The following is a 22499-nucleotide window of genomic DNA, read 5'->3' on the forward strand; positions in this document are numbered from 1 at the left end:
AGCACTCAAACCCTCCCATGGGATTACACACTGTCTACTACACAGATCTTGAATCAGAAAAATGTAACCACTGTCTTCAATCAGTTTGTGGAAACTCTTACCTGTGCTTTCCAAAGGTTTTAGCACTATGCTTCACTAACTTAAATGAAAACTCCACCCCAAAACTATCTTTTTGTAATTGTTTCAGTAGTCTATTGTTGACATAGTCCCAAAATGTTTTGCTTGTCAGCACTCAAGTTTCCAAGATATGTGACTTTCAAAATACAGAAATCATCCCTGTATGATGCATTTTGCCTCTTATGATGCAAAAACGCAGCATCACATGATAAAAAATGCATCATAAGGGGCTGATTTCTGTATTTTGAAAATCCAACATAATTTACAAAAGAAGCATTCGTGAATTGGACCATTTTCCTGTCCTGCTAAGCATTCAAAATGTAACAAGTACTTTTGGGTGTCAGAGAAAATATATGGAGTAAAAAATACATTATTGTCTTTAGGAATGTAGTGAAGTAAAAGTAAAAGTTGTCAAAAATATAAATAGGTACAGTAAGTAAGGTACAGATACCCAAAAAACCCGACTTAATCAAATACTTGTTCTCCCCACTGTACAATACTGCGAACATGAAGGCTGCTTGGTCTAAAGTGGAGTAGTCATACCCTCACATCACACCCATTGGCTGTGCTGCTCATGCATTGAATCTGCTCCTCAAGGTCATCATGACACTGAAAACAATAGATACACTCTACAAGAGAGCCAAGGAAATGGTTAGGTATGTGAAGGATCATCAAGTTATAGCAGCAATCTACCTCACCAAGCAAAGTGAGAAGAGTAAGAGCACCAAATTGAAGCTACCCAGCAACACCCATTGGGGTGGTGTTGTCATCATGTTTGACAGTCTCCTGGAGGGGAAGGCATCACTCCAAGAAATGGCTATATCACAGTCTGCCGATATGGACAGCCCTATCAAATCAAATCAAAATGTATTTGCCACATGCGCTGAATACAACAGGTGTAGACGTTACCGTGAAATTCTTAGCCCTTAATCAACAGTTCAAGAAGAAGAAAATATTTACAAAGTAGACTCAAATAAAAAGTAAGAATGAAAAGTAACACAATAAGAATAACAATAGCCATCAAGAGGATCCTCCTGGATTATGTATTTTGGGAGAAAGTGGTAAGCAGCCTGAAACTCCTGAAATCTATAGCAGTAGCCATTGCATGGATTGAGGGAGACAATGCCATCCTGTCTGATGTTCAGACTCTACTTGCATATGTAAGAGAAGAAATCCGTACTGCCTTACCCACTTCACTGTTGCTCCAAGCAGAGGAAACTGCAGTTCTGAAATATATGAAAAAGTGTGAAGACTTCTGCCTGAAGCACATACGTATGTTGGACCCCAAGTATGCTGGCAAGAGCATCCTGTCTGGTGCAGAGATCAACAAGGCCTATGGTGTCATCACTACCATGTCTCGCCACCTTGGCCTGGTAGAGGGCAAGGTTCTTGGCAGTCTGGCGAAGTACACTTCCAAGCAAGTGCTTTGGGATGGCGATGCAAATTATGGCAGTCGTGCCAACTTATCTAATCAGCAACCTGGTGGAAGGGAATTTGTAGATCTGAGGCTCTTTCCCCTGTTGCCTTCATCATCCTCCAAATCCCACCAACATCAGCCACCTCAGAGCACAACTGGTCCTTGTTTGGGAACACACACACCAAAGCACGCAACAGGCTGACCAATACAAGGGTTGAAAAATTGGTGACTATCCAGGCAAATTTGAGGCTTTTTGAGCCTGATAACGAGCCATCCTCAACAAAGTTGGAAAGTGACAGTGAAGATGAGGTCTCAGAGTCAGATGTTCAAGAGGTGGACATTGAGGAGGTCCAGGGAGAAGACATGGAATCCTGAGAGAAAGTCAACCAAAGCTTTAGTTTCTAGACTATAATTTTACAGATGTATGTTGAAAACCTTTTTGGGAGATGCAACGGATCATTGGGGATCATTCAATATTCCCTTTGTTTTGTTGTTTAGTGAAATAACCCCATGTGAAGAGTCAACTCATTTAATTAGTTCAATCCGTAACTAAATTGTTTTATTTATTTATATTGGAAGGAAATCATTTGCAATTATGTCTACTTATGATAAGGTAAAATGTTTATGTTTCTGTCTCCATATGACATGGTAAACATATACAACGCAAAAAAACATCTACATTTAAATGGTATTAATATTCATTTGCATATATTTTCATGAATTCTCATATATTCCCGTTAATTCCCATATATTCCCGTTAATTCCCACGGAAAGTTTCCACCTCTGAATATTCCCCAAAATGTGCAACCCTAACTGTAGCTAACACTTTATGTATTTCTTGTTACAACTCCAACCTGGTACAACCCCAACTTCAATCTGAAAACCAGTCAGTTAGCAAACGACAGGAAACAGCACTTGGCCCCTGCCTGCCATTGTGAAAACCCTGAGTGTAATCCAGCACTAACACCTATATGGGCTTTAGCGTTGTTTTTTTGCATTGTATATATTTACCATGTCATATGGAGACAGAAACATAAACATTTTGGGTAAATGTCATCTTGAGTGAAACAGATGACCCAAGATCACTACCTAGTCAGTCCACTTGACATTGGTGAAAACAGGTCACATTGGTACCTTGACCTGAGTCACATAGTTGATATCTAGCCTATCAGTTGCTGAGGTCAAATTATAGTTGATGTAATTCTGTGAATGCCTAAGTTTTAGCTCACTTTCAAGGTGTTGGAAAGTACAGATGACCTGGGCTCAATACCATTTCCCCTGTGCTATTGTCTATGATCTCTACTAGTGTACTATAAAGATATTAGAATATCATCCTAATCCTGTATTGTTTATGTGTACTTCTGAATGAGCATGGTGATGACCAATCCAGTTATATAAGGATGTGTTGGTGAAAGGGTTATCTGAAAGTCCACTTCAGATTCAATGAAGAATCCAGTCTATAACCATCCCAACTCTTCGCTCCAGGGGTGTTATTGGCAGGGATAGATCAAATCACTTCCGTGCTTATCGGACAGAGACGTGGCTCAACCGTTCATGGAGAAAATATAAACATTAATTTATAAACAGGGAGAAGCAGGGGGGGGGGCTCTCACGCACACGTGCTCACGTCATCTCTGGTGGACCCGCCTTGTGATTTCCTATGCCAGGATGTGGTTTATACAGTAGATGCGCATGTAGCGGCTCGCATGGTTCTTCTGAATGGAACAATGTGACGGTCGGAAAGTGACAGCCTTAACCACTCGGGGTTAACGATTAAGCCTGGTACGGGCCGTTACCGTACATAAGGCATGCACACCTGCGCCCACACAGGCTGCAGCACACATTATAACCGAGTGCAGGATATGAGACAACCGTTGTGTGGCGTTCAGCAGTGCCCTCTGTTCTGCTTCTGTTTTGAGTTCTCTCGTCTCCTCTGTGGATCTACGCGGTTTAGGTAAAGAACTGTCTGTTATACCTGATGTGCTGGTACCGATCCAGACCTATTGGATGGGGATGCTGACCAAAGACTATTTTCATGTTTTATTACTCATTGCCCCCCCCCCCCCCCCCCCCCCCCTCCCTCTCTCTGTCTCTCTCTCTGTCTCTGTCTCTCTCTCTCTCTCTCTCTGTGTGAATAAATGTTTATTATCGGTAAGGGAATATTTTTTGTTGTTGTCATGGCCACTTCAGAGAATATTTCCTGCCTCATGTTAGCGTTATGTTATGGCTAGTTTATCTGTCAAGCCAGTTGCTTGAACTATTTCATTAGACATAACTGGGCTGGCTACACTTTGAGAGAAAAAATCCACATGATCTGTCATTTAATACAGCGATCGTGTTGGAATTAATACTAAAACAGGAGGGTTCCCCCTATTCAGCTACGACCAAGCTTGTACTAATTTACGCCTTTGCCATGTTGGGCTGCGGGGTATTGGTCTTGACTACTAAACAGAGCAAAGGATTGTTCCCGGACCAGGGGGGAAACCAAATGCGCACTGACGTTTCAGCGTATCCTCTACGGATGTCATAACATGCTGGGAGAGAATCAGCGTTAGAGGATGTACACCTTGATTGAAGGCAGATTATTTATAGCCGGTCAGAGGAAATTACATGTTTGGCGCTGTATCCTGTATATATACCCGTTTGTAAACGTTCCTATAGGCAACCCCTCTTCACAACGCCAAACAAGAGTGTAAAAGCGTGGAGAGGTGTTGGCACAAAACACCGCTTTTAACGGTTAGCCGAACCTTAGTAAACTCATCTTGAAGTAGACAGCTGAAAGTAAATGCTGATTTAGGTGGGCTAGAGCCTAAGTGTTTAAGGGTTCTGTTCATCCATAGATCATGATCATGTCAAGAAATGATGCCGCTGTGGAATTAGGTAACAATGTAGGCCTATTGATATGGATATCACCCGTTTGAGGATAACATAGGCAAACAACCTAAAATTGTATTTTTAAATATCTCACCAGTGCCTACCAAATACATTCAGTATTGCCATGTCCATTCCATTGGACATTTGCGCGCAATAATGCCATTTAAAGGCAAATGGCTACAAAAGCCAATAAAACAGCTTGAATCAATTTTGTAAAGCTAATATTTCATGTGAACATGTAGCCTATGCATAAACGTTATTCTTAATCTCTTCTCTTTCAGGAGAACCGTGGCCAGAGCACTGGAGGATAAGTACTTTTCCGCAGTTCAGTAACCCTATCCGTGCTGCAGATCTTTAAATACTCTTCATAAAATAACCACGTGGTGTAAGGTGAGACCTTCCCAGCCCCGGACACCGACTGGCGCGAGCTAGTCTTGAGAGAACTGTCAGAGTGCGTGCAGGACTGGACTGCGCTCTTGGATGACTTTCTGAAAATAACAACTGGACCTAGGCTACTTCATTTACCTTTTAAGAACAACTTTTCAATACCCTTTGGCTACCAGACTTTATTGACCAGATTATGCTATCAGATAACATTGACCAGATAACAATTTGTTTGTTTCTTTGTTTTTGATATATTTTTGGAAAATATATGTTTCATTCTTCTATCCATCTGCATACCTTGAGCACGCAGTGAATGGAGAACATACTCGAGCTTCTCCCGAAGCACCGGCAAGAGGGTACGCACGCCTGGGGGAGAGCGGCGACTCACACCTGCCTTTGCAGACGCAAGAGTAGCCTAGTTGCGCCCTTGAATCGTTTTTTTATTACCACATAATTTCGCGTTCGTGACCACACCTGAGTGCCACTCACTAGCATTTTTTAATGGGATAAATTATGTTGTGAGATCAGGTTATTAAAAACCGATCAAGGGAAATCTAAACTCAATTAAACGTCCCACACCTTTTGGCCATAGCCTATATTTCTCATTCAGTCTACTGTCCCCAAAAGCTTCCGCATGGTACTTTGGTCGAAAGATCAAGACAAACCGTTGGACACTGACATGTCATCGGGGGCGATAGAGATGAAGAAGGAAGTGGTGCCACCAGCATACCTCCACTCCAACGGTTCCGTTCACCCAGCCATCCTCACCGAGGACCCCGAGGAGATGAGACCGGAGGAGAGGGGCGAGTACGAGCTCACGGAGGTGACATCCGTCGCGGACAGGTCTGGTGAACCAGGAGATGAGGACCGGGAGATAGTGGTGATAGACTGTAGGGCGAATGCCAAGGGCCAGCGCGAGGAGGACGCTCTCCTGGAGAACGCCAGCCAGAGCAATGAGAGTGACGACATAAGCACTGACCAGAGCCCAGAGCCACCGGCGCCATTGAAGGAGACCTCCTTCTCTATTGGCCTCCAGGTGGTCTTACCGTTCCTGCTGGCCGGGTTCGGGACAGTGGCGGCGGGTATGGTGCTGGACATCGTTCAGGTGAGGAGAGACTATTTTGATGTTTATTGCTAATCGGGATGCTTGGGACAACCTAATTCCGACGTCACCCCATTGAAGAAGACATTTTAAACAGTTAAGGTAATGGTTAGGGTTTAGGGTAGGGTTGTCCCTAGGATTCTGATTAGTGTCTACCCTGTTTTGATTCACACCAATTTATTTCTGATGTGACAGGTAACATGGTCAGATAAAAACTCCTGAACCTACTGATTCAATCTGCAGTATGGACTAAGAAACAGAATGTTGAGACAGTTATTTTCCACCTGTAGGCTATAGACAATACTATTCCCTGTGTCAGGAACTGTACTGTAATGTGCTTATGCTACCTCATCCACAATCTAGTAGTCACTACAGTCCCAGTCCTATTAAGACAATAAGGGCCCAGTGTTCAGCCAATTGCTACAGTCGGGTTGTTAGTCATGCTTGTCACTGACACAAGGGAGGGAGGAAGTGGAATAGACACTGTTGCCTGTCTGATTGATTTAGTCACATATATTATTATATTAGTATGCATAACTAAACCTAAACTAAATAGCATTCCAATGTTTGGCCTAAGCTGCTGTCATTGTGTGATGATGAGCGATGACTACTAAGGGGCTGGTCTTGGGCATGTTTCAATGAACTGCTTGGTTCGAGTCAGATTGGCCCAGCGCCCGTCAATCCCTTTCCTGCCAGCCAATGTGACAGCTCAGCTCTGATGATGGACAGAATGGGAGGTTATCGGAGACCATGGGAGTATCTACGTAACATATGACCCCTTCACCCCCCACCTGGCACATGTTGGAACACAGTCTGTTCTTGGAAGGGGGAGGGGAGGTTGAGGAGGTAGAGAGGACAGCTGGGCCGTTTAATAAAGACTTGTCTGTTGATTTATCTGACATATCTGTGAATACTGCTGAGACAGAGACTCAAACACATAGGTTTATCCTCATGGTTCCGATTAAAAATAATATAGCAGAACAGAATAGAATAACACATAAGAGTGGAACAGAGGATAGTATGTGCATGCAGCTGTAAAGTATAGTGGTTATTTCAGCCACTGTAGCTGACTGTAACCCGAAGGAGACCAACAACAGAACCGCTGGGTTCTGAGAGCCACAGGGAAAACAATTCAACTAACTTATAATTACTCTCCTTCCCACTTTCCTGTTGACTTGCCTGGTGTAAACTGGGTGTGGGTGTTATTGTTGGTATGTGTGTGTGTGAACACATGGTGTGGGTGTTATTGTTGGTATGTGTGTGTGTGAACACTTGCGTACACGTGTGTACAGTGTAAAAATACAGTCCTGGGCGCCTGGCAGGTCATATATTTCTTTAAGGTCAGCCTCTGCTACAGATAAAGCTGGAGGTGCCTGGTTGCTGGGAGACCAAGCGCTGGCTCCGACTACCCATTTTGATGCCAACATGGTGTACCCCAGGAACTCTGGACAGAGAGAGAGAGGGGGGGAAGGAGGGAGGGAGAAGGAGAGGAGAGGGGTAAGTAGGGAGTGGAATGAACACACAGAGAGAGAGAGAGAGAGAGAGAGAAGGCAGAGAGGGGGGAAGGAGGGAGGGAGAAGGAGAGGAGAGGGGTAAGTAGGGAGTGGAATGAACACAGAGAGAGAGAGAGAGAGAGAGAGAGAGAGAGAGAGAGAGAGAGAGAGAAGGCAGAGAGGGGGTAAGGAGGGAGGGAGAAGGAGAGATGAGGGGTAAGTAGGGAGTGGAATGAACACAGAGAGAGAGAGAGAGAGAGAGAGAGAGAGAGAGAGGGTGAAGAGGTAGAAAGTGCCTACCTGTGAGGTGGGAGTGGTTCTAGTGTTATAACTGTTGTTATAAGGACAGATTACTGCCTTACTGTGGTTTAAAGCCTGCACTCTCATGCCGTTAACCATGTCATGCCCTCTAATCAGGAATTGTTCACTCAGGAATTGTTCAACCAGCGCTCAGGAATTGTTCACTTCAGAATTTCTCTCTCTCCTTGTCTGTCTACCTCTCTCATTTTATAATTCGTTCATATCATGCTGATTCATCTAAGCAATTGTTGATCTCAGAGTCAATAACAACAGAAAGATAAAGATAAGAGAAAGTTATATCATTCCCTATGTGAAGAGACATAATAATGACAATGTTGTTCAGTATAGTAAATGGTTCTAGAAGCTTGTCTAGTAGATTCTATCACATTCTAATTCCCCTCCCTTGACACTGCTAACTGCTAACTCAGCTAATCCCCTTCTGCCCTTGCAGGACGCAATTCTCTCTCTCTCTCTCTCTCTCTCTCTCTCTCTCTCTCTCTCTCTCTCTCTCATTAATTAAGCAAGCTGGCTCTGACTCAGATGTATGGTAGATGCAAAATATCTCATCCCCTCAGTGTGTGTGTGTGTGTGTGTGTGTTGCCCCTTGGCTCAGCTTCTGGAAAGGTAATGGTGGCCCAGGGTGATGCATGTACATGTTCTCAACAGCGTTCTCTACCATGTCTGTGTAAAATGTGACCCACCTCTTTAACTTCACTTAGTTTCCCCCTTTACACACAAACACACAAACATATGCACACACACCCTCTAGCCCAAATCCGCCAGAGTTGCCCAGGATAGACAACACAGGACAGTATGGAAAAGGAAGGGACTGATTTATAAATACACTAGATGATTGATAATGGGCGCTGTGTTGAAGCCGAAAATGACTCCATCTTGCCACTCCCCCACCATGGCAAAAAATATTTTAGAAGCTATAGAAATATATTTATTAATATCTACATTAGTTTTTGCCACATTTACAGTGGGAAGAAAAAGTATGTGAACCCTTTAGAATTACCTGGTTTTCTGCATAAATTTGTCATCAAATTTAATCTGATCTTCATCTAAGTCACAACAATAGACAAACACAGTCTGCTTAAACTAATAACACACATCAAACAATTATATGTTTGCATGTCTTTATTGAACACACCGTGTAAACATTCACAGTGCAGGTTGGAAAAAGTATTATTAACCATTGGATTTAATAACAGGGTCACCCTCCTTTGGCAGCAATAACCTCAACCAAATGTTTTCTGTAGTTGCGGATCTTGTGAATAGTAAACTCAAATGTTGTGAGTGTTTTTTATGGGGCAGGGCAGCTCTAACCAAAATCGCCTATCACATCTCATTGATTCGACTCCAGGTTAGTTGACTCCTGACTCCAATTAGCTTTTGGAGAAGTCATTATCCTAGGGGTCCACATAATTTTTCCAACCTACACTTTTTCCAACCTGAATGTTTAAATTATGTATTCAATATAGACAAGAAAAATACAATAATTTGTGTTATTAGTTTAAGCAGACTGTGTTTGTCTATTGTTGTGACTTAGATGAAGTTCAGAACAAATTTTATGTCAAATTTATGCAGTAATCCAGGAAATTCCAAATGGTTCACATACTTTCTCTTGCCACTGTATTTTATTACAGCCACCTTAATGCATACATTTCAATTATATTATGTGTGCTAAACATTAAAAAAGAACATAAAAAAACATAAAACATGAAAAAAACCATAAAAAATATAAAATCATTTTCCTTAAAGTATAATTTTGAGAGATTAGGAATGTTACTGTCCCCACTAAAACAGCAACAATACTTAAATACTTGAATCATTTCATTTAAATACTATAGAATTCCATGAATTACTATGGAGGACAGCTCCTACTGGGGAGTGCCAATATGGCCGACTCGTGGCTTTAAAGCCTTTCAATGGCCAAAATTTTGCATCAACAAACCATGGTTTATAAACGTCATTGGTTCAGTACTGTCTTTCAACCTCAAGACACAGTGTCCCAAGACTGTCTGTCAATGCCAATCCATGAGCAGTGGGCTTGCTGAAATGGCCCTAGCTGAAATGGTCCTCTGAAATGGACACTTACTGTCAGTGGTAAAAATATTTGGAAGTACTTCTTAAGTACTGTAGATTTTTTGGGCTATTTGTACTTTATTTATTCATATTTTTGACAATTTTTACTTTTACTCCACTACATTCCTAAATACACTCAAAAGTACTCTGACACTCAAAAGTACTCGTTACATTTTACACAATTTAGAACGTTTTCCACCACTGGTTACTGTAGGTCATTGAGAGGACTGGTCACAGATTTGTTCTTCGTTGGATGTGATTTTTGTGTTTACATTCCTAGGTATGTCAAAGGTCAAGACTGGTGCAATGGTTGTTTTTATGTTTGTCTGGAAGGAGGGTGATGCTTCCAGTAGAAAGGGAGAACACCCCACCCCAGATAGTGTTAGACACAGTTTATTGACATTCACAGATTAAATAGTGTAAATATGTGTGGTAACTTGTTTGTCTGCTGGTTTGTGGAATTTATCCTAGCTATCTGTCTCTCATCCGTCTTTCTGTCTGCCTTACACTGTGGCATCGGATGACGTGCAGATGACCAATATAAAACAGCAAGGCGAGACGTGGGTTCAGCCTCAGTGCCTCAAAAACAGACAAACAATCTAAAAATATAGGAAAACGTAAACAGGAAAACACAATCAACACAAAGGCCTCACAACAGCCAAGCCCTTTCTGCCCAAGGGAGGCCATTTTCGGTCAACCACATCCAGGGTTTCTACAGGAGCCAGTGTGAAACCAGAGTGTGGTCTTGGTCGCCTGTGGGAAACCAGAGTGTGGGCTTGGTCGCCTGTGGATCTGATTTAGCCTCATAATCTGGTAAATCCAGCTGTCTCTCTCATTTTAATCTGGAATGTTATCCACAGAAGTTAATAAAGATATAATCTCTATGGTGCTAACAGTCATTTAATTGATCTGCTAAGCTCTTGTCACACACACTATCATGAATGACAAAATGGATGTCTCTCATCACCTCCCACCCTTCACGTGCTTTCCTTATTTCCACTAAATATTTGCTTTAAACTTACATTTTCTGCCAGATCAGAGATCATTGAGGAATGGGCACAAGGAAAGGAAGCTTGTTTAGTTTATTGAGATCAAGCCAGGTTAGAGTGCAGTGCAGCACCGTCCCACAACTCCCTGCTCCTCTCCAGAATGGATCATCTGATACATACAGTGGGGTCTGACATTATTGACACCCTTTTTAAAGATGAGCAAAAATGACTGTATAAAATAAATAATTCAAACACTGAGCTATATCGTGTGTTCAAAAATATTGGTAAATGATGTTATTTTATATCAATACAGTTGCTCAGAGAAAGATATCTTATTTAACAAGAAATACTTATTTTTAAAGCTAGGGATCAAAATGATAGATTGTAGATTGTTTGTCTGTTTTTGAGGCACTGATGCTGAACCCACGTCTCGCCTTGCTGTTTTATATTGGTCATCTGAACATCTTCCGATGCCACAGTGTAAGGCAGACAGAAAGACGGATGAGAGACATATTCCTTAATTAATTGTTTTTTCTGTTTTTTTCTGAAAATTGCATTGTTGGTTAAGGGCTTATAAGTAAGCATTTCACTGTAAGATCTACACCTGTTGTATTCGGCGCATGTGGCAAATAAAATTTGATTTGAGGCCTGACATTCTCCTGTAGAATTCTCTGATACAGAGCAGAATTCATGGTTCCTTCTATTAAGGAAAGTCGTCCAGGTCCTGAGGCAGCAAAGCATCCCCAAACCATCACACTACCACCACTACGCTTGAATGCTGGTATGAGGGTTTTACTGTAGAATTCAGTGTTTGGTTCTCGCCAGGCATAATGGGACCCATGACCCCTAATCCCAATTGAGATGTTGTGGCAAGACTTGAAACGAGCAGTTCATTCTTGAAAAGCCACACGTGATGTTGAGGTAAAGCAGTTCTGCATGGAAGAGTGGGCCAAAATCCCTCCACAGCGTCGTGAGAGACTGATCAACAACTACAGGAAGCGTTTGGTTGCAGTCATTGCAGCTAAAGGTGGCACAACCAGTTATTGAGTGTAAGGGGGCAATTACTTTTTCACACAGGGGAATTGGGTGTTGCATAACTTTGTTAATTCAATAAATGAAATAAGTATCCATTTTGTTTATTTGGTAACTTAGGTTCATTTGATCAAATATTAGGTTTTGGTTGAAGATCTGATAACATTCAGTATCAAAAATATGCAAAAATAGATACAATCAGAAAGGGGGGGAAGTACTTTTTCACAGCACTCTATATGCACAGCGGTTTCATTTAAGCAACAGTGGGCAAACGGGGCTGCATTACCTAACTCTGCAACCTGACCCCTTGGACGGCATACCACAGCCTGTATGCCTCTGATACATCATGATACTGACTGTCCACAGAGTTCGCAGAACTGGGGCTGGTCATTGGGGAGTGAGGGGGTTGTTGGCTGGGCTCCACTGTTCCATTGGAGATAACAACATATATCACAGCTGGAGAAGAGAGTAGAGAGAGGAGGAGAGGGTGAAAGGTGGGTAAGGAAAGGAAAAGGGGGTTTATGGAAGAGAGGCAGAGATAGAGAGAAGTGGGTTGGGGAAGATAGAGAGATTGGGGAAAAGATTGTGGGTAGATAGGAAGGGAACGAGAGAGTGAATTGGGTTAAAGGGTAGAAATGACATGGGGGGGGGGGTCTAGGGGCACGAGGGGAATCAGAGCTGGGGTGGCAGAGTGCCAGGAGGTAGGGTGGTGGGGTCCCTGCGGAGTCGGCTGCTTTAAAGAGCCCAGGCTGCTGACAGACAGAGAGCAGCAGTGTTAACCTCCCACTGGGCACAGACAGTTCAACATCTATTTTGGATTTACAAAATAGATGTTCAACTAACATGAATTCAATGTGAAATCAACCAAAAATTGCACCGTGTCATTGGATTTAGGTTAAAAGTGGGTTGAAAAACAGATGAAATTCCCTTAGGTTGATGACTTTTGGCAAATTCAATCAGTGTTCACATCAAATTATTTTGTTAATAAATATGTGGAAACGACATTGATTCAACCAGATTTTGCCCAGTAGGCAGGACAACGTCATCTAGGTATTATTCCTCTCCTCTTTTCTCCTCTCCATTCTCTCTTCTTCTCTCCTCTCCTCTCCATTCTCTCTTCTTCTCTCCTCTCCTCTCCTTTCTCTCTTCTTCTCTCCTCTTTTCTTTTCTCCTCTCCATTCTCTCTTCTCTTCTTCTCTCCTCTTTTCTCCTCTCCATTCTCTCTTCTCTCCTCTCCTCCTCTCCATTCCCTCTTCTCTTCATCTCTCCTCCTCTCCATTCCCTTTCTCTTCATCTCTCCTCTCCTCTCCATTCTCTCTTCTCTTCTTCTCTCCTCTCCATTCTCTCTTCTCTCCTCCTCTCCATTCTGTCTTCTCTTCTTCTCTCCTCTCCTCCTTTCCATTCTCTCTTCTCTTCTCTCCTCCTCTCCTTTCTCTGACAGCCTCTCAGTATTGATTAAGCTGTGGGCTGGCTGGGCTGAGCTGTAAGTGCTGGGGGCCAGTGGGACTGGCTCTAAATATCAGCACTTTCTCTGTTGATGGATCAATGTTCAGCCCCAACCTTATACCCCAGACTTATACCCCCGTCCCAGCCTTCTAGGCTAACCCAGCCCATCCCTAGCTATTTACCCCAAACTCATCCTCATACCCCAGCCCCACTCTGCTTCTCCTCCCATTGCACTGGGCTAATGGAGAAACACCAGAGATGTACTTCACCCCACCCAGTCTTTTGAAATATATATATATATTTAACTAGGTAAGTCAGTTAAGAACAAATTCTTATTTACAATGACGGCCTACGCCGGCCAAACCCAGACGACGCTGGGCCAATTGTGCGCCGCCCTATGGGACTCCCAATCACAGCCGGTTGTGATGCAGCCTGGATTCAAACCAGGGTGTCTGTAATGACGCCTCTAGCACTGAGATGTAGTGCCTTAGACCACTGCGCCACTCGGGAGCCCAAAATCATTAGTTCAGGGACTCATAGAGACCATCTCAAGGGCTGGAAAACAGCCAAAGAGGGGGCCAAAGTGGGCCAGTAATCAACTCCAGTACCACAGAGTCATCCACTGAATTTCCATTTGATTCTATAACACCTTAGCTGCGTGAGCACATGCATTTGTGTGTATGATTTATTTATTTCCACAAGCCTAAATTACCTTTCAGATTGACACTGAACAAAAATATAATGCAACATGGGACAAGTGTTGGTCCCATGTTTCAGGGTGCTGAGGAGTATTTCTGCCCTTTTGTGGGGGGAAAACTCATTCTGATTGGTAGGGCCTGGCTCCCCAGTCGGTGGGCCTGGCTGCCAAGTGGGTGGGCCTGGCTGCCAAGTGGGTGGGCCTATGCCCTCCAAGGCCCACCCATAGCTGCACCACTGCCCAGTCATTTGAAATCCATAGTTTAGGGCCTCATTTATTTATTTCAATTGACTGATTTCCTTATATGAACTGTAACTCACTAAAGTCTTTGAAATTGTTGCATGTTGTGTTTATATTTTTGTTCAGTATAGCTGCTCTTGCTCCTGGCTGACTTTGCCTCAAGTTGTTCGCTGTGGAAAGGTAGGGTAATTGTGCTGAGGCAGTGAGGTAGCAGGCAGATGGAGGGTTACATTAAAACACTGTGGGTTGCAAGTACTGTACGAAAGGTGATAATAAAATGTCCTCTTGTCCACTGTTGTTCCGCGGAGAGAGAGAGGCTGGTGGAGAGAGAGAGCAAGAGAGAGAGAAGGCGCGGGTGGAGGTTGAGAGAAGAGAGGGAGAGAGAAGTGGCAGAAAGAGGGTGGTGAATTGCTGCAGTGTGAGGTCAAAATGACCTTGCTCCTCTCCAGAGTGAATAAGATCATATGATCCCAACATAGTCTCGACAAATAGAATATTACTAAGATGAGACAGAGATCAGGTTTCAGATTGAATCAATATCAAACTCAATATCAGCAAGACATTGTCGACCTCAGCAGTGTCCAGTGTGATCCGCTGTTGGGTTTGTAATATAATGAGATATTGTAGCATGAAAACTCAGTGATAACTGCATCACGATAACTGTTTTATCACAATCGAAATCAGACTTTATACTAATTTGTAGGTCAGTAAAGGTTATTTTGTTGTGTAGGTGGCGTGTTGTATTGTGCAGTAGTGGTGCGTTGGTAAATTCCCTGGGGAAGACAAGCCAGGAAAAAAGCCATATTGCAACCTGTTGTGATAACTGCATTGTTTGTGCAATTAACCTTTCTAGGACTGGCCAAATACAAATCAACAGAAATCTCATAAATCAAATTTCTCAAACATACAAGTATTAGGCACCATTTTAAAGATAAAATTCTCGTTAATCCAGCTACAGTGTCTGATTTCAAAAATGCTTTACAGCGAAAGCTCCAAAAACGATTATGTTAGGTCACCACCAACTCACAGAAAAACACAGGCATTTTTCCAGCCAAAGAGAGGAGTCACAAAAAGCACAAATAGAGATAAAATGAATCACTAACCTTTGATGATCTTCATCAGATGACACCCATAGGACTTCATGTTACACAATACATGTATCTTTTGTTCGGTAAAGTTCATATTTATATCCAAAAATCTAATTTTACATTGGCATGTTATGTTCAGTAGTTCCAAAACATGCAGTGATTTTGCAGAGAGCCACATTAATTTACAGAAATACTCATTATAAATGTTGATGAAAATACATGTGTTATACATGGAAATATACATAAACTTCTCCTTAATGCAACCGCTGTGTCAGATTTCAAAAAAACTTTACGGAAAAAGCATAATCTGAGTACGGCGCTCAGAGCCCAAAACAGCCAAAATATCCGCCATGTTGCGCAGTCAACATTAGTCATAAATAGCATTATAAATATTCACTTACCTTTGACGATCTTCATCGGAATGCACTCCCAGGAATCCCAGTTCAACAATAAATGTTTGATTTGTTCAATAATGTCCATCATTTATGTCCAAATAGCTTCTTTTGTTAGGGCAAATCCAAACGCTTGTTCAGGTCCAGTCGGACGAAAAGTTCAAAAAGTTATATTACAGGTCGAAGAAACTTGTCAAACTAAGTATAGAATCAATCTTTAGGATGTTTTTAAATGTTCAATAATGTTCCAACTGAAGAATTCCATTGTCTGTAGAAAAGCAGTGGGAATGAGAGATACCTCTCATGTGAACACGCATGACTGAGAACGAGGCTGCTGCCAGACCCCTTAGTCAAACAGCTCTCATTCGCTCCCACTTCACAGTAGAAGCCTGAAACAACGTTCTAAAGACGGTTGACATCTAGTGGATGTCGATAGGGGCCGAGTTCAAAAACTACAAACCTCAGATTTCCCACTTCCTGTTTGGATTTTTTCAGGTTTTTGCCTGCCATATGAGTTCTGATATACTCACAGACATCATTCAAACAGTTTTAGAAACTTCAGATTGTTTTCTATCCAATAATAATAATATGCATATATTAGCATCTGGGACTGAGTAGGAGGCAGTTCATTCAAAAGTGAAAATGCTGCCTCCTATCCCAAAGAAGTTAACCCGTTTGTTCATACGCCACTGTCATATACAGTACAATAAGGCAGAGACAACAAAAAGACAACAGTCACAGTGGCGGAATAAATTCAACCACACATACATTTGTTTCATCACAAAACCGGAGAGCAACATCCGTCTGCTGAAGTTCACAATAGCAAGTATTCCATCTAACAAAGAGTGGTCAAGCAAGTTAATATTTCCGACAGTTTACTAAACAATTACTGATTTAGAACCACGGGGAGTTACAGCAAGTCAGCACGAAGACAACTGGTGCACTTCCTCTGCCATTCCAGAACCATTCCCACTGGGCAAAAACTGTTTGAATGAACATTGTTTCCAAATCATTTAAATAACAAAACATCAATGTGATGACGTTGAATCCACGTGGAAAACTGATTGGATTTGCAAAAAGTCATCAACGTCAGGGAATTGCTTATTTTTATCACTCAACTTTTACATTTTACATTTGTGCCCAGTTGGTTTCAACTTAAACGTAATCAAATCAACTAGGCTATATATACTTATCCTAATACAGTGAAAACAAACTTAAACACACCAAAGATAATTTAGTCCTATCAACTAGACTGGCTGAACTCCAAAGCAATTGTCCTCTCTTTTATGTTGCCAAAATGGTCTATGACTGTCAAACAATAGGACACACTTTTAGTTTTAGCCAGCTAGACTAGGCTAGCTGGCTAAAACACTTGCCAGGCCCCTGACTTCCTTGATTTGGCATGAACCAGTTAAGTTAGCTGCGTCAGGACCACCCACAGTTGAGCTCAGCTGAACACTGATTGGATAATTATTTTATATATTTTTTTATGAATGAAGGTCAAATGCTGGAATCAATGAATGAAATGCTACGGTGGCAACATGTCATACTATTTTTGTCGAGACAGCATCATATACTTGGGCTACACATACTGAGATAGCTAGGCGCTGTTTCCCTCGCTCGGATGAGGACAATTATGAGGACAATTACAATTATGAAAAGACAGAGAGACGAAAAAGAAGTTGTTATATAATAAAAATGGTTTTAATGATCACATTTTTGGGGAAGCCTGGCTTCCCTTGGCATCCATGAATACACACCTGGTATTGTGTTGTGTGTAGTTGTGTAATTGTGTGTTGTTGTGTTGCAGCACTGGACGGTGTTTACGGAGGTGACAGAGGTCTTCATCCTGGTCCCGGCGCTGCTGGGGTTAAAGGGCAACCTGGAGATGACATTGGCCTCCAGACTATCAACAGCAGTGAGTGTGTTTTGTTGTGGTCTCTACATTTGGCAACCATTGTGTTGCTATACTGTTTGGATTAATCAGGCGCAGCAGAGTGTAACACTAGAAACCATAACACTATCATAATGTTCTTGTCAGATTAATCAGGCGCAGCAGAGTGTAACACTAGAAACCATAACATTATCATAATGTTCTTGTCAGATTAATCAGGAGCAGCAGAGTGTAACACTAGAAACCATAACATTATCATAATGTTCTTGTCAGATTAATCAGGCGCAGCAGAGTGTAACACTAGAAACCATAACATTATCATAATGTTCTTGTCAGATTAATCAGGCGCAGCAGAGTGTAACACTAGAAACCATAACACTATCATAATGTTCTTGTCAGATTAATCAGGCGCAGCAGAGTGTAACACTAGAAACCATAACATTATCATAATGTTCTTGTCAGATTAATCAGGAGCAGCAGAGTGTAACACTAGAAACCATAACATTATCATAATGTTCTTGTCAGATTAATCAGGCGCAGCAGAGTGTAACACTAGAAACCATAACATTATCATAATGTTCTTGTCAGATTAATCAGGCCCACTGGTTTTAACAATACAGTTGTGGCAAAAAGTTTTGAGAATGACACAAATATTAATTTCCACAAAGTTTTCAGTGTCTTTAGATATTTTTGTCAGATGTTACTATGGAATACTGAAGTATAATTACAAGCATTTCATAAGTGTCAAAGGCTTTTATTGACAGTTACATGAAGTTGATGCAAAGAGCCAATATCTGCAGTGTTGACCCTTCTTTTTCAAGACCACTGCAATCCGCCCTGGCATGCTGCCAATTAACTTCTGGGCCACATCCTGACTGATGGCAGCCCATTCTTGCATAATCAATGCTTGGAGTTTGTCAGAATTTGTGGGTTTTTGTTTGTCTACCCGCCTCTTGAGGATTGACCACAAGTTCTCAATGGGATTAAGGTCTGGGGAGTTTCCTGGCCATGTTCCCTGAGCCACTTAGTTATCACTTTTGCCTTATGCAAGGTGCTCCATCATGCTCCATCATGCTGGAAAAGCCATTGTTCATCACCAAACTGTTCCTGGAAGGTTGGGAGAAGTTGCTCTCGGAGGATGTGTTGGTACCATTCTTTTTAGTCATGGCTGTGTTCTTAGGCAAAATTGTGAGTGAGCCCACACTCCCTTGGCTGAGAAGCAACCCCACACATGAATGGTCTCAGGATGCTTTACTGTTGGCATGACACAGGACTGATGGTAGTGCTCACCTTGTCTTCTCCGGACAAGCTTTTTTCCGTATGCCCCAAACAATCGGAAAGGGGATTCATCAGAGAAACTGACTTTACCCCAGTCCTCAGCAGTCTAATCCCTGTACCATTTGCAGAATATCAGTCTGTCCCTGATGTTTTTCCTGGAGAGAAGTGGCTTCTTTGCTGCCCTTCTTGACACCAGGCCATCCTCCAAAAGTCTTTGCCTCACTGTGCGTGCAGATGCACTCACACCTTCCTGCTGCCATTCCTGAGCAAGCTCTGTACTGGTGGTGCCCCGGAAAAGTTTGTTATTTTAATCACTCACTTGGAACCTCTCAAGTGATTGTTCAACAGTCAAAAGTCATAGGTCATGATTGCTAAATGTTATTTTTCTTGGGTTGTGACCTGACCTCTGGCCAACATTCCACTCCCCTGCTCTACTGATCCAACACAGCTATCTGATCCAGCGTCAACCTGCCCTAGGTGTATGGGAGTGTGTTATCAGTTTGGACACCTGTTGACCTGTCTCCTCTCCAGACGTAACAATGTCTGAAGGATTGTGTCAATGGGAAAATATTTTCAGAAGGGCTGAATATCTCACACATACACTTTATCAACAACAACACTTACCAACCTGACAACCAAGTGTTGTTTGCATTTTCTCGCTAGACTTTAGTCAGTTGAGTTTTGTACTGTATGTTTCTGGTTTCGTAAGACATTTGACAGGCTAACTAACCGTAACAGATCCCAGATTTCCTGTTATTTCTCTGGTTTAAACTGATTTCTCTGATTTTGCTCAACGTTTAACGCCATGGGTCTGTTGTACCTGCCACCAGGCAAGTGTTTAAATCTCTATTAGGCTCTTAGATCATGAGCTAACACTCAGCTAACCACACCATTAGAACAACACAACACTATTGTCCATTGTAGGCAGCAGGCAGAGGGGTCATTGGGACACTGGTGTTGTTAACAGGAGGCGCTAGCTAGCCTAGCCTCCTATCCCTGGAACTATGTGGTGCTAAATGCGAATTAGTCCACTGCTGCTCTTAAGTACACCAATCCACACATTCCTTCCATTGGCTTGTGGGAAAACAGGCTGACAAACACAGCAGAATGTGATAAGCTTTTCCAGTTCTTTCCTGTCCTGATTATTAAAGACATGCACCGGAATTTTGGCGACTAGTGAGTCATTTTTAAACCTCCCGCTTTGGACAGGATGTGTCTATGAGCAGAATTACTGGTTTATGTCAATTAGCAACACAATCCCTAGTTTGAAAGCAACTGTTTACTGGAAGCTGTACAGTGCCATTTTACACCACATGGGTCCTTAGCAATTGAAGTTACAGTGAATGAGGTTCAGCCCATCTGCATTTGAGTGACAGCTAGCAAGATGCACAAACAGTTGAGTGAGAGAGAGAGAGCAATGATGTGGTGCACATATCTGCACATATACAGTATGACGTAGTACGCAATTCATTATAGGGTTTCTTAAGAAATCATGGCATGTGTTTATTGATATTACTGTGGTGGGTATACGTACCCCGTTCCAGGATGAGAAGCTTCTCCATTGCGTTTCCTGGCTGTTTCCTTGTCGAGGCTGTTTCTTTGCTGAGGCTTGATGACAAGGGAGCTTAGTGTGTATTGTGTGGCAGGTGACCTGAGTATGTAATGTGTATGGTATGATAGACTCCCCGTATATCCCCGAGTTATTATTTTTCTTTGAGGATCTTGGCTGGCCCCGGTCGGCCACGTTTCTTTCCATGGCATTACTAATTATCAGCAGATTAAGCCCACTGTAAGTTTCCTAATGCACTTATCAAATAAAAAAGAACCCCCAGGGGCTAAGGCAGAATGCCATACACATGACAACGCTTCTCCTTGAATTGCTTGTTATTTTGGTCTGCTGTAACTTGTCATCTTTGTTTAAAGAGTAGGAGAGGAAATGAGGCTAGTATAATTCTCTCTCTCTCTCTTTCTTTCTTTCTTTCTATCTTTCTTTCTTTCTTTCTCTTTCTTTCTTTCTTTCTTTCTTTCTCTCTCTCTCTCTCTCTCTCTCTCTCTCTCTCTCTCTCTCTCCCCCTTTTTTCTTTCTGTCTCTCTTTCTGCCCCTCTATCTCTCTCCCTCCCTCTTTTTCCTTCTTACAAACATTTGTTTTTGTAACTCTCTATGATCCTTGTTTGTGACCCTAATTGACTATAAGTATTGGAATAATCATATTTAGTGAATGACTGCAGGCATGCATAATCGCATTAGCTACCACATAGTGTTGAGAGCCAGCTTACTGCATCATGTCATCTGTTTGTCTTTTTTTACATAGCTGGGTAATCAATGCAAGGATTAGTGGAAGAGAGGAAGGAAGGAGAGATGGGTTTCAAAAACAGCTGCTGACTCAGTCTTCCTCTTATTAACTCTCTGCCACACACACACTCGGATACTCACAGACACACACAAATAAAAATACTGCCATGCTGATACTGAGGCAGAGTTGCTGTAACTGAATCAGGATCACATGAGTGGCAGTAGTGTTTAGTACTAGCCCCATATGTGTGTTCACATTGGGAACAGAAGCTCAAGCTGAGACCTAGATGCCAATGTGGTCTGGCTCTGAGCCAACTTCTCCATTCAAACTCTCTCTCTCTCTCTCTCGCTCCCCTCTCTCTATCTCTTTCATCTCTCGCTCCCCTCTATCTCTCTCTCTCTCTCTCTCTATACTCACTTTCACTCTCACTCTTGCTCTCTGCTCTCTCCTTCAAACATGTTCTTTTCTCTCCTTCCAAAGCATTCTCTCTGTTTTTGGCAGTCATATGGCTAGTCACTAGAGCTTGATGTAGTGTTGGGGGTGGGGGGGAGAAGATACTCAGCATTTCACCCTGTTTGAATACTTAGAAAAAGCATCCTTCCTTCTGCCTTTCAGAGGAGTAGCCTAATCACAGATCTAATATGATATTAATTAATTTGCATAGCTCATCCAGTTGTATGTATAGTTGTGTAACAAATCTGTAAAGAGCATCCACAGTAACGATCACTTTTACATCATGCCATCTTGTTTCCTACATAACTGGGTAATCAATGGAAGGATCCGTGAATGAGAGGAAGTAAAGAGAGATGGGTTTCAAACACAGCCACTGACTCAGTCTTCCTCTATCAGCTCTCTGCTACACACACACATACACACCTGTCCTGCTACAGCTCTAAGGGCCTTTTCCCCGACACATTAAGCCTAGTCTTGGACGGGGAAGTATTTTCATTTGAGATCCTCCATTGATAATGCTTCTTAGTCCAATCTTAGGAGCTAGGGTTAAGGTTAGGGTTAAGGTTAGGGTAAGAGTATGGGTTAGGTTTAGGGTTAGGGGTTAGGGAAAATAGGATTTTGAATGGGACTGAATTGTGTGTCCCCACAAGGTTAGCTGTACGTGTGTGTGTGTGTGTGTGTGTGTGTGTGTGTGTGTGTGTGTGTGTGTGTGTGTGTGTGTGTGTGTGTGTGTGTGTGTGTGTGTGTGTGTGTGTGTGTGTGTGTGTGTGTGTGTGGAGAGAGATGAGATAATTGGAGTCGGCCACAGGGTGAAGGGGTCAGAACTCCAGAGCTCCTTTGTCCAGAGAACTGACCCCTGATTGTTCTGACAGAAGCCAGGGCCAATGGCACAGCGCTCACACACACACATTGACACACACA

General features: G+C 42.4%; 1 protein-coding gene across 1 annotated transcript in view; it reads left to right on the plus strand.

Annotated features, from left to right (window-relative positions):
• Positions 1-3168: 3168 nt before the first annotated feature.
• Positions 3169-22499, plus strand: part of LOC110494391 (solute carrier family 41 member 1) — a 33272-nt gene continuing 13941 nt past the window's right edge. Inside the window, exons 1-3 of the mRNA XM_036950443.2 lie at positions 3169-3488; positions 4690-5897; positions 17470-17577. Coding sequence (XP_036806338.1) covers positions 5427-5897; positions 17470-17577 — 579 coding nt within the window. The 5' untranslated portion in view covers positions 3169-3488; positions 4690-5426. The remainder of the gene's footprint in view (positions 3489-4689; positions 5898-17469; positions 17578-22499) is intronic.

The sequence above is a fragment of the Oncorhynchus mykiss genome, chromosome 17, assembly GCF_057628025.1.
Source record: "Oncorhynchus mykiss isolate SJ-2025 chromosome 17, ASM5762802v1, whole genome shotgun sequence".
Taxonomy (NCBI): Eukaryota; Metazoa; Chordata; class Actinopteri; order Salmoniformes; family Salmonidae; genus Oncorhynchus; species Oncorhynchus mykiss.